This window comes from Carassius auratus, chromosome 17 (assembly GCF_003368295.1).
Source record: "Carassius auratus strain Wakin chromosome 17, ASM336829v1, whole genome shotgun sequence".
NCBI lineage: Eukaryota > Metazoa > Chordata > Actinopteri > Cypriniformes > Cyprinidae > Carassius > Carassius auratus.
The window spans coordinates 22,767,685-22,780,399 of NC_039259.1; the positions used below are offsets into that span (position 1 = coordinate 22,767,685).

The following is a 12,715-nucleotide window of genomic DNA, read 5'->3' on the forward strand; positions in this document are numbered from 1 at the left end:
GAGTAAATGATGACACAAGTTCATTTTTGAGTGAGCTACCCCTATAATTTTACTGGATAGCTTGTCTATTCTTTCACCAACTAGACAGCCACTAACTCAGCTAACAGGGAAATTTGCTTTACATGATGGCAAAGTTATGGACAAACATTCTTCTAATAACAGTCATAGAATGTTCATTCTAAGTTATCTCGTCTTTAATTTCTCAAATTGTTACAACAAAACAAAACATTATTATACATAATTTATGGAATATTTTTTTCAGAAACATTTTAGTTAGATGTTCATCTAAGATGGTTTAGAGAACATTAAAAATAAAACTTATTGATAATGAAATGAAACGTCCCCCTTAATGTTGTCTCTAACATTCACGTAACCATAAAAAAAAAAGTTTTTTACACATATAAGACTGGAGCTTTTGAACATTCAGAGAATATTCAGAAATAACTATTTTATTGCTTAAAGGGATACTCCATCCCAAAATGAAATTTTTTTTCATTAATCACCCCCATGTCGTTCCGAACCCATAAAAGCTAAGCTTGTCTTCTGAACATAATTTATGATATTTTGGATGAACTCCGGGAGGCTTGTGACTGTCCTTTAGACTACCTAGTAAAATGCGCTATCAAGGTCCAGAAAAGTATGAAAAACTTCATAAGAGTAGTCCATCTGCCATCAGTGGTTCAACCGTAATGTTATGAAGCGGTGACAATACTTTTTGTATGCTAATGAAACAAAAATAACGCTGCTTGCGTACAGCTCAGATTCGCCAAAATGCTGCTACGCTGATGTGAAGTGACACGGAAGATACAAATTCTTGAATAAAGTCATTATCTTATCATTATATAATATTGTCGACGCTTCATAACGTTATGGTTGAACCACTGATGGCAGATGGACTATTCTGACGATGCTTTTAATACCTTTCTGGACCTTGAAAGTGTTATTTACTTAGCAGTCTATGGGACAGTCACAAGCCTCCAGGTTTTCATCCAAAATATCTTAAATTGTGTTCTGAAGATGAACAAAGCTTTTACGGGTTTGGAAATACATGAGGGTAAGTGATTAATGACAAATTTTTCATTTTGGGTTGGAGTAACCCTTTAATTGTTATCTTAACAAAACATTCATAGAGCATATTTTTGTTAGCTGGAAACCTTGAGCAGGGAATTTATGCTGGTTAGAATATTTAACCATTGCAAATTAGTCAAATTAAATGCACATTGTTGAAGCCATGTTTGTTCTTTCCACAAATTAAACTTTTTATATGGAAAAGAACAGAATGTAATTGTATACATCTGTAAAATGATGTTACAACTTTACTTTTACTCACTGTCTTTGCATTTCTCTCATTTGATTCAGATCAGTACTGAACCAATACAATGCATGAATAAACAGGCTATGCCAGTGTATCAACAAATATTTGTAACTATATGAATGAGCAAAAACAATGACAAAACAATGCAATGCTCTCTTTTATCAAATACATGCCAAAATCAAAACCAAAAATCTAAAGTGATCATTAAGCTATTTCCCATCTCAACAGTCTTTCTGGAAATTCCGTCATGCAGAAGCATACATGCAAAATGTAAATCATGCTTATTCTTATATAGACGCTGTGGCTGGTATGTGCTTATGCATGGGAGCTTATCCCAGCATCAAAGTGAGAAGTGCTCTTGATAGATTGTTTTCAAAGATACAGTGTCTCTATGCGGTGAGATCTATAGCATCTGAACACTACAGTGTGAACCGGCCTATTTTCACCACCCACATAACCATTCACATTAGCAAAGACAGCTCCTTTTTTGGTCAGTATTCTGAATTTGGTGTATTTGTTTTGAAATATTTTGATTAAGTATAATGTGAGTTTGTTTGGAAAAGTGTGTCTTAAATCTTACATTTATAAATGCTTCATTTAGGAATAATTAAGCAGCCATTCAAAAAGTATAAAACCACATTTTGCAAAGATGACAGTTAATGGGTTTGAGTGAGTGATGTCCATTAATGGGCAGTTTTATCATGGGCACCCTGTGGCTAAACCAAGAGTTATGCCACTGACATGCCTTTCTTTGATGTGGCAGCTCCCAATGCGGGAATCCTCTCTGTGTAGGTTGCTCAACTTGCTTTCAAATTGACTGATGACGAACCATTTACATGAGCGGAAGCTACTCAGCAAATCGCTGACCTCATTTTACCATTCTGCTTTTGGTAAAAGGAAAATGTAGCAAAGATCTTTTTAGACATATCAGTTGGCCTTGTATTGTGTAATTTCACCCTAATAAAATACATTAGCCAAAAGAAAACCATTGACAATATAAGAGTATTAATTGCTTTAATAATAATAATAATAAAAAAGGCTTCTTATGCTTTGAGCTGCTAATGCTTTTTAGTTGAACTTCATCACTGTCTTATTCAAATATGAAACTTTAAGGTTCTCCCACTTTGTGATTAATCAGCTGGCAATGCGGAATCAAATAATTACAATATGCCTTCAGTAGTAAAAATCTAGAGTAGCATGTGGAAATAATCTCACAAGTGATGAAAATGATGCAAATGATGCAACTAATATGTAGCGTGGAAATTTAGGTCATTGATTTCAGCTCTTTTAAAGATTCTCCAAATTTGTGGTCTTATGTGGGTCACTATAAAAGCCCCTATTCCTGGACGTTAAGTAACGGAAACCATATTCATGAGTAATAAAGTAGGAGATCTAAGATTCCTGGACCCTTTGAAACGCCAAGAAGTAGGTCAGAGGCCTGAGTCACATTTCCAATGGTTTTTAGGTAACATTGGGAGTTTAATGATCTAAGATGATGAATCATGGTATTTCTTTTAAAGGCATACTATTTCATTCAAAAATGAAAGATCTGTCACCGGCTTTTTATTTAATAATTTAATAATTTTTTTTTTTTTTTTACAAATTTTAGTGGAACATATATATATTTTTTTGTCCATAAAATGAATGTCAGTGGGGTCCAATGTTTTTTTAGACCCGAGCATTCATCATATTTTTTTTTTTTTTTCCTGTTCCAGATTAAATAAAGTCACACTGGTTTCAAATGACATGACAGAATTTTCATTTTGGTGGCACTGTCTCTTTAAGTTAAATCATAATACACAGTACATGTTGAATAAAGTACAAACCACACTAATTTTTGCTGTCATACTGTTTTAGGGGATTACTTTTATTGTATTACTGTCACTTGCATGTCCATCGCCCTCAGTTCTGAGTCACGAACATGCTGCATTGTCTTTTCCCCACAATCCTTAGAAATTTCAGAGTAGTAGAGGGTAAAACCGCAATTGCTGTGCAACTGACGCAATCGTAAACCAGCACCGGTGGGAAACTCTGCATCGGAGACATGCAAGCCATTACAGACACTAGGGCGGAAGTCTTCAAGTCGATATGATTTTTTGCAAACTATGTCAATTGAGGTTGCTGGCATTAAAAGAAGGCAATGTGGGAGCTGACGTATAGTGGACAGAATCATACCCAGCAAGAATTTATTTCATCATACTAATATATGCCTTCTGATCTGAGTGATTATGAGAAGGCGGTCAATGAAAGTAGGTTATGTTGGTATTTAATGGTTGCTATGTATTTAGACACTTCAAAAACACAAAATGTATGAATATGTTTGCATTAACGAAATATCAAACAAAATAGCATTTCTGTGAAATAAAAAGAGTTACTAAATATTTGACCAAAATCTATTCAAAAATAATTTTCTGTTTGTAAAATATAAGAGGAATGTGTATGACATCAATGACTTCATACATCCTCTAAATATGTCCCGTTGGTTATATTTAATAGCAGGCTTAGAAAAGTGTGGAAGGACGTTTCACCCATGAAACAAAAAATAAGAATTGTAATTGGGAATTTCTTTTTTCCCTCGCAACTGTCAGAAATGAATTGAATTGTGAGATAAAGGTTGGAACTGTGAGATATACATATATTTATATCTCTTCTGGGAAGAAAAAATCTGAAGAAGTCTCAATTCTGAGAAGTAAAGTATTGTGAGAATTGTGATATTTAAAACTAAATATTGCAAGAAAATTGTGAGGTGATAAGTTTAAATCACTTTTTTTTATTCCATTGCAGAATCAAGCTTCTATATCATTGTGAGATATGAACTCAAAATTGCAAGAAAAAATTCAGAAATCTGAGTTTACTGTAAATCTTGCAATTCTGATTTTTTTTGTAGATTTCTGAGATTGTATCTCACAATTCTGCCTTTTTTTTTCTAAGAAATGCATGCAAATATAAAAACCGGAATTGTGAGTAAAAAAGTCAGAATTGTGGGTTAAAAAGTGGAGATTATCTTTTTAATTGTTTTTCCTGTGGTGGCATCAAACTCCATGGGGTGGTAAAATGACGTTAGTTCTGAGAAAATCTCTACCAACATGCATTTATTTATTTATTTATTATATAATGAGTTTAAATATTGTATATAAAACCCCTTTGTCAGCCACATATTGGGAAATGAAAATAGCACTGTGATTGTAGTGACAATGCACTCAAAGTGGTTTTTGCTGACACTTTGAAATTGACAACATAAAATACCATCAAAGGGTAGAATTCATCACAGGAAGTGCACCTACACCGCCGCGAACAGGCCTCTCTATATAAACTGCACATACCACTTCAAATGTAGAGCAGCGAGACCTAAGACTGACAGAAGACATCAGAGGTCAAATGAATGCAACTATGTCATCAGCGCTACACATCCAGTTCTTCATGGTAAGTATTGCTGAAATGTTCGAAGACGACCTGCTAACTATCTCCTAAGGATTTTTGCTGCTCAAGTCGCAATGCTACTACGACTGAGTCTGAAATGACAATGTCTGTGTTTCACAGGTGGCTTGTATGATGGGGCTCGTTTTAATATCACTTGGAGCTGAGGGGGCACCTTCAAAACCTCTTCAGAAGAAAGCAAACCACAAGTCATCAGAAGAATCCCTTCCATCCTCATCATACCGGTTGATCTTGGATCCTGAGTTCAAATCCTCGGCCAACCCGATCCATCCAATCAACAACGACTCCATCTCTCCATGGACCTACACGTAAGACCTTGACTTATAAACCCTTAAAAAGAAAGATTCTTTATTTTTATTGAAGAAACTTCATGATCCATGGAACTTTTCCATTCCACAAAAATATTCTTTATTGTGGAAAAAGGTTCTATTGATTATTAAAATATTCTTCACACTAAGAACTGTTCACTAAAAAAAGTTTTTTTGCGGAACCCGAAATGGTTCTTTATGGAATGTTCATTTTTGTGTGATTTGATGAAGATGAACTTTGGATGTGATTTCAGTATCACATCCACATACAACGTTTTGTGTAGAATATGACTGTTGCAACCCGCTTACCTAAAATTTCACATGATTCATATTGTTTCATAGGTTTACACATGATGACAGCCTGTACCCTTCTAGCATCGCAGAGGCGAAATGTTCGCTGACTGGATGTTTGCTAGGAGGCGCTGAGGATTTCCATTCCAAACCCATTTACACCCAAATCATGGTCTTGAGGAAAATTCGAGGAGAAAAGCAGAACTACTCCTTAAAACTTGAGTACAAAACCATTGCAGTGGGATGCACCTGCGTTCGTCCAAATGTACAACAAGTTTAAAATGTGGGACCTGATGGAGTTATAGATTTTTTATCTTTTTATCATTAGTGTAATACGAATCCAGAACGTAAGGGTTAAGACTTATGACTTTATAATTTATTTATTATCTTGTATACATGTTTGCAAAATGTAGGATATATATTTGTTCATGATATTTTATGGATTATATATTTGCCAATAGTACAATTCAAGTTCAACCCTTCACCCGACTTGATCCATCTAATAATCTAATGTATTTATGTCATGTGCTTTCAAATGTAGGATATTTATTTTCACTGGATTTTTATTTTTTAATTATTTTGTACTAAGTATTTATTTATTGACTTTTAATGTTAGGATTGATGCAATAAATAAGAAAAATATATATTGTTCTGATGGTCTATTTTTTTATATTTCGGAAAAAAACTAAAAAATCAATAATGAGAAAGTCACCAGGATAAAACTATACCAGCAGTCCTTTAATTCCCTCGGCCTCTAAAATATATCACAATTTCTGTACAGAATTATATAGCCAAATCAGACACCAGCTGATCATGAGGCAAGTGAACATATGTACAGCGGCAAAAGCTTGAGCAGTTGACCAAAAAATAGAGCCTTAAAGACAGAACAGAAGACAAACTGACTGCATCCACAGGGGCAAAGTACATGAAACCGTCCAAACGTCATCCAAATAGTCAGAAACACACAAAGTTACCACTCACATTCACTCTTTTGTGGCACTAATGGCATACAAGCTCATTGCAGAGACAAACACGTCTCTGCGTTTCTCAGATTAAGGTAGTAAAGATTCCATCACAATCTTTGCTGGCCGGCCAGTTCTGTTCATCTGACAACATGGCCATCGTACCTCACAATGATATAGCGATATCATAATCTGGTTTCAGAGTCCTAATCTCTTATGATCCAAGCTAATAAGCTCAGCGTGATAGACAGTCCTTTGGTGAATGGTCTCCGATATGATCAGCATGTGTTGTGAGAAGATCTCAAGGCACCTGGAACATAAAGTTCAGAGATATAGCAATTAATAACAGGACAAAAACCACACGGTCACACACCAAATGGCTTTTCACAAGTTTTATCATGTGTATCACGGCATGCAAGCATTAAAACGTTGATATCGGCCACTTTTATTTAATACACTATTTGTTGTCAGGTAACTAACAATTATTCTGCTAATGATCCTTTCAAGAAACCAACACAAACTAAGACACATAAATACAAAGCCAAGCTACAGTACTAAGTACAAATGACCACACTAAATGACATTGTTACAAACAGCTAATTCACAGCAGTACAACACAAATACACATCTGTTTTGTCGTTCGTTATTGATATATCCCATCAGTACATGCAAAGCCATTATTAAAGACTATAGGGATAGATATTTACTCATGAACACAGTTTGGCGGCAAAACAACAATTTCCATTAACGATCCAATCCATGCGTCGCCTGGCAGCAGACAAGAAGAATCTTTCTCTTCAAATATCATATGATAGGCCTTCGAATCATTTCCAATTCCAAAAAAAAACAGCCTTTCTTAGCTAGGCCTTGTTTTGTTGATTCTCTTGAAAATTCTGGACAAGAAATGCTCTTGATTCATATCATTCTACTGCCATTCCAGCTCCATCTGTTCCTTGTTTTTCTCACCTCCTCAGCATGCTTGTCCTGGAAAAACACAAGAAAAAAGAAGAAGAACTATTAAATAATAGCCCAATTAACTCTAAAGTGTTTAAGATTTGAAAAGGTCTACCTAGTGGCACCAAATGAAATTGCAAAACTGATTCAGATGATCTCGCCCTAAACTCATGCCATCAACTGTGCTTTTTATTACTATGTTGGGCTGCTCAAACAAACATCTAACAATTCCATTTTGTCCCACTAGTTGTGCAGAAATAACACACTGCACCTTTAAAATGGAACTGGATTTGGATGTCAAAATCCACTGTACCTTCTCCTGAAGACGTTCCAGCATGGCAGCGATGTGGGCCTCCCGGTTCTCTTTGTTAATCTCCATTCTTTGCTCCAGCTTTTCTTTGGCCATCTTGATGAAGTTGTTGTGTTCCTCTATGGCTTTCTGGGCCACCTCTCGTTCATGCTCTCTCTTCTCAGCCAAGTGCTTCAGAAGTTCAGCTTCCTGACACTGCAGAGACAATGCATTTTATATGAGACTCAAATAGAAGCATATCCATTATCGGTACAGTTGCATTATATTAAAATAAAATATAAATATTAGATCTTTTAATCTAAAGTTATTAAAACTGAATAATTACTAATTGCTAACTAACTGATACTGAGAGTATCGTCCACAAAAACATCTCTGTTCCTTACCTTTCTTCTCTCTTCGGCTGCATCCAGTTTCTTCTGGATCTCCTCCAGTGAGGGGTCTCTGCGAGGTGGGAAAGTGGGATGGAATTCCCTCTGACCGTCAAAGGATGGAGGTCTGAGGATGACCTCAAAAGCCTGGCCCGATGACCTCTTGTTTAGCTCGATCACCTCCATGTCTTTAATGATGCCCAGGTTGAGGTCCACAACATCTACAACAGAAAATCAACAATGACTGATTTGAAGGATATATGCTAATGCAACTAATTTTAAACTACTTAATTGAGAACTGATTGTAAATACAGTAAAATGTTCCATTTAGCTCACTGGAATATGTAAAAACAAGGAAATCTATCTGAAACGATGCAAGATTAACACCTTTAAAGGTGACTTGAGGTACCTTGTGTTTTCTTGGTGGGCTTTTCGCGAGGCTCTGGTAGGAAGCAGGAGCAGAAGAGAGACACTAGAGGGAGCTCCTTCATCTTCTCTCTGTATGCTGCAAAAAGAGAGACAGAGTTATTTTGAGGTAACATCATCACTGATGCCATGTGCTCACACATCATTCCTTCAGCTCCATTAAACACTCGCAAGTTCACATGCGAACGAGCAGCTGGATGTACACGCACCTGCAAGAGTCATTTTTCCTTCTTCTGAGTCCTCTGAGGCGTTTCAAACTCAGCTGATCCTACAGGAGAGAGAAACGATGATGTAATCAGAAACCACAGTCAATCGATTCCTCTGGATGTCTTTGTCCTCACATAAAGGTCGCATAAAGGTTTAGCATCACAAGCGAATGCAGATTGTGAATAATAAGCACAAATCAAACCTTTATACTAAAAAAAGCACTTTTTATCTAAGCACATAGTAGTATACATACTTTATCTATTTAAATTCACAAAACAAATAGGTAGCAAATAAATTCACCCGTAATATACTTGATGGCAATCGTTCGCAGAAGACAGCATGAATGAATTAGGATTGTTCAGGGTGTACGATTCTCAACCTACGTGCCTTCTCTATCAGTCTCTCTTGTTCATCCTGCCTCTGCCCTTGCTTTGCCCCCTCATTTCCCACGCTCACGATTGCTGCACCCGCTAACACCTCTGAAACTTTCTGACATTTTCAATGCATAGGCTTATTCTTTAAAACATTTAAAAACTTTTAGGGGTCAACTGATAACATAAAAGGCAAACCTGTTGATTCTGTAGGCCACAATGCATCATCTTCTCTTACACACTGTATGCACACAAAGTGAAAACCCTCCTAATTTATTGATGCCAGCAACATAGCTGAAATATAATTAATAATGCATGCTTTGGTAGACAACCCTGTTAGCATTGTCATTTACATTAGACAAATAAAAAATTTACATGCATTTGTTTGTAGCTCACAAAGCAAGTCATTTTTTAACCTCCCACTGCTTTCTGATCGGAATAAACGCTTGTTGTTTTGAAAGCAAAGGAAGTGCTGCTCTATGAAGGGGCTGTGGCCTTTTGCACACCAACAAACTATATAATCTCACCTCTCAGTACCACCCACAGCGCAGACTAACACGCTCACTGCAGGACCTCTAAGTCCATTGTGTGTTCAAATACACACTTTGCCCTACATTGCCTTTTTAAATTTAGCAATGCACTTTTTCCACAAAGGTATTTTTCACCTTGTACAAATATGCACTTTACACTATGCAATGCACATCTTTTCTTTAGACTAATGTAATTTCATGCACAATATCACGAGACCAATTTCTAAATTGATTCTGATATGCTATTAAGACACTTTACAGTCGCAAATACCAAAACAATCATGTTTATATATGCATTTATGCACATATAAAAGGCTGATAAACTCGACTGCATGCTCTAAATCTTGCAAGCATGCAAATCTCCATTACAACATAATCTAAGGAAATGCCAAACTAGATTACTAAACTATTAAAAACAGAGCAAAAATAGAATTATTGTATCTTTCTATAGTGAATAAAACTTTAGTCCAACAGATCACCAGTCTCCTTTTGTCCTGCAAAAGAATAGTACAACAAAAAACAGATTATGATATACAATATTACCTTAACTCACCGCCGTGTGCTGTGATCTTCTGTCAGAGTCTTTCCCTGACGTCCAGTCTGACAGTCTGCTGCTGTTTGGATGCTCAGCCTAGCAGCATCAGCACCACCTCTGCTAGATAAAGCATGACATCACCTCCTAGCACTCTGATTGGTCGAGAGGGATGCAGGCTCCTGATGGGCCAGAATGCCTGGGAGTGCAGATAGGGGGTGGTTAACTCTTTGTTGAAAGCTGGTTTCAGAGAAAGAAAGAGCATAGATTCTGCAGCTTTATGCAGAGAAAACATTATTTCTTCTTAAATGTTTAAATGTGGTAAAACAAAAATAATTAAGAAATATTGAATAATATTAGTATATTTTCTTTCTTTCTTTCTTTTTTTTTTAATGGAAAACTGGCTATTTGGAGCTATTAAAAATATCACAAAGATTATTTCATTTGCTTTCCTACATGTCATTCCTTAGCAAATAAAGACTTGGAATCCATTAATTAGTTTTTTAGTTCATTTCAGTTTTGAATTTAATTACGTGCAGCATCATTTGCTAATCCAGTTCTGTCTGGTTTGGGGAGCTGTTCGAAATGTCATGTCTAAAAACGGAGGAGGACAGGGATTTATGTGTCATCTTCTCACTCACTCATGGCTGGAGTCTTGTTGATGACTATGACACAGTAACCTTGCCAACATGCTCGTCTGGATACGGGCAGACTGGGCCTGTTTGAACAGTCTGTCAATGGCCCATCTGTTGCTCTGGTCCTGTGCCAAATCAATTACTGGTGTTTTAACAATTCCAAAAACAGCTTGTAGAACATTGCATTCCTTTTATGAAGAAAAACCTGATTTTACAACCAAGATTATATTTAATATATGCCTGTTGCATCTCTAATTTCAAGAGTTCATAGTTTCTTCATGAGGTTTATGACATTTAAGTATGGGATTTGTAAAAGGCTCTATTCACAATGTTGATTTTTTTAGATTGACAACCGCACTGAGTCTCAAAATTTCCTTTTCATACACATACCTTCATGTGTGTTAAGATTTGATAGATGAAGCTGCGCCTCAACTGAACTTTTGTATTGTCAAATGTGATAAGACTTCGCAGTTTTGCACGTTGCTGTATTATAGAGGCTTGAATACAGTCTGTATGAACTGTATCACATTTGAAAATACAAAAGTTCAGTTGAGGCGCAGCTTCATCTATTAAATCTTAATTAACCGACGGAAGCTTTTATACCTCGGTAAAGAATGGAGAACTTAAATGCACAGAAGCGTGTTTTTCTGAGAGTGTGGTCGCCATTGATTTCCATGTTTTTTTGTTTTTTTTTACTATGGAAGTAAATGGCTACCAGCAAATGGTTATCTACAGTCTTCAAAATATCTTCTTTTGCATTCAAACAGAAGAAAGAAACTCATACAGGTTTGGAACAACATGAAGCTAAGTAAATGATGACAAAAAAGAACATTTGGGGCTTAACTATCCCTTTAATGAAATACAAGACTGGCAACTGTAATTCTGTTGCTGTGTGAATGTGGCCAGTAATGTGCAGGGTACTCTTTGATGATTTCAGCATCCATATAAGGCCCTTATCTGAACCTGTTTGCAGTTTAGAGGTCTCTCAGGTGAGGTGGAAATATTCCCAGCGGTCTGATATGGATGTTGAATATGGCGGAACAGAACACACTGTACCTACTTTACTTCCCAGTGGCTTCAAGAACACTCACATCAGGCACTTACACTATCAAACGAAACTAAATTACCTGCCATACATCTCCAACCAAGATGTAAGTGAATAGAACAATGGAACTCAATGCACATGGATAAATGCAAAATAAAAACCTGCATAATTATTTGTTTAGTTTAATTAATTAATAATTTTTTTTGCAGTTAATAATACATTAAAATGTTATATAAGCGCATGTATGTGCCACCCATGTAAACTGGAGGGGAGTGTTGGGTTTCGTATATGCTGGATGTGATCACTGAAGGGGGCCACAGGGGGAGGGGAGACAGCAGTGCTCTAGCGATGATGTCATCCAGCTGTCTGCTAGGTTGAGAGTCGTGTGCAAGGATACAGGATTTTTCCTTTTCACATGGCAACAGAGAAAAGAATGCAGCAAACGAGGTCATGGAACTGATTCACACTGACATGAAGGACAAAAAAGAACACATACTGGGAATTGTATGCAAAAGGTGCATCAAAATCCTTTGCTGAGTGACAACGAGGGACTGAAAATAAGGGTGGGGGATGTACTGAAAGAAAACAATGTGCCCGCAAGGAAAGCCTGATCATCTCTGGTAACCCTGCTATGATGTCATTTCCAGCCAATCAGGAGCGGTGCGCTGGATTCTCAAGTCAGAATGATGCAGTTTCCAGTTCACATCTGACCTGACAGCAGTGAGGATGATGACGATGATGAAGCTAATCATGCATACAAGCACAAGCCATACAGGTGAAAAAAAAAAAAAACTTGCAACGCAATTTTTTTTAATTTTTTTTTTACGTTTTGGGATATATATTTTTTTTCTGGCCTACAAAAAAGATGTCATTAATTCTCAATATTGTATATTATTGCCAAATATTGGATGCAGTCTTTTTGTCAACTTATTTTTGTTCAGTTATCACAGGTTTTGCATTTCTTTTTGGAACTGATCATAGTTTTTATCTGAAAACTGTGTAAATTATCCACAAATAATGCTT

The 12,715-nt window shown here is 36.4% G+C and overlaps 2 protein-coding genes across 3 annotated transcripts; one reads left to right on the forward strand and one right to left on the reverse strand.

Annotated features, from left to right (window-relative positions):
• The first annotated feature begins 4,618 nt into the window (after positions 1-4,618).
• On the forward strand, positions 4,619-5,845 carry LOC113117936 (interleukin-17F-like). The gene is made up of 3 exons (XM_026286836.1): positions 4,619-4,738; positions 4,856-5,061; positions 5,404-5,845. The coding sequence occupies exons 1-3, from the start codon at positions 4,694-4,696 to the stop codon at positions 5,630-5,632; spliced, it is 480 nt and encodes a 159-aa protein (XP_026142621.1). The 5' UTR covers positions 4,619-4,693; the 3' UTR covers positions 5,633-5,845.
• A 224-nt stretch (positions 5,846-6,069) lies between these two features.
• stmn4l (stathmin-like 4, like) lies at positions 6,070-10,111 on the reverse strand. 2 transcript variants are annotated; one of them, XM_026286430.1, is made up of 7 exons: positions 10,024-10,109; positions 8,582-8,640; positions 8,356-8,451; positions 7,962-8,167; positions 7,582-7,773; positions 7,281-7,298; positions 6,070-6,624 (listed from the first exon to the last, which is right to left on the reverse strand). In XM_026286430.1, the coding sequence occupies exons 2-7, from the start codon at positions 8,592-8,594 to the stop codon at positions 6,616-6,618; spliced, it is 534 nt and encodes a 177-aa protein (XP_026142215.1). In that variant the 5' UTR covers positions 8,595-8,640; positions 10,024-10,109; the 3' UTR covers positions 6,070-6,615. The 2 variants fall into 2 exon arrangements, with proteins under 2 accessions (XP_026142215.1, XP_026142214.1); XM_026286429.1 differs by lacking the exon at positions 6,070-6,624 and having other exon boundaries at positions 7,076-7,298; positions 10,034-10,111.
• Between the last annotated feature and the right edge of the window lie 2,604 nt (positions 10,112-12,715).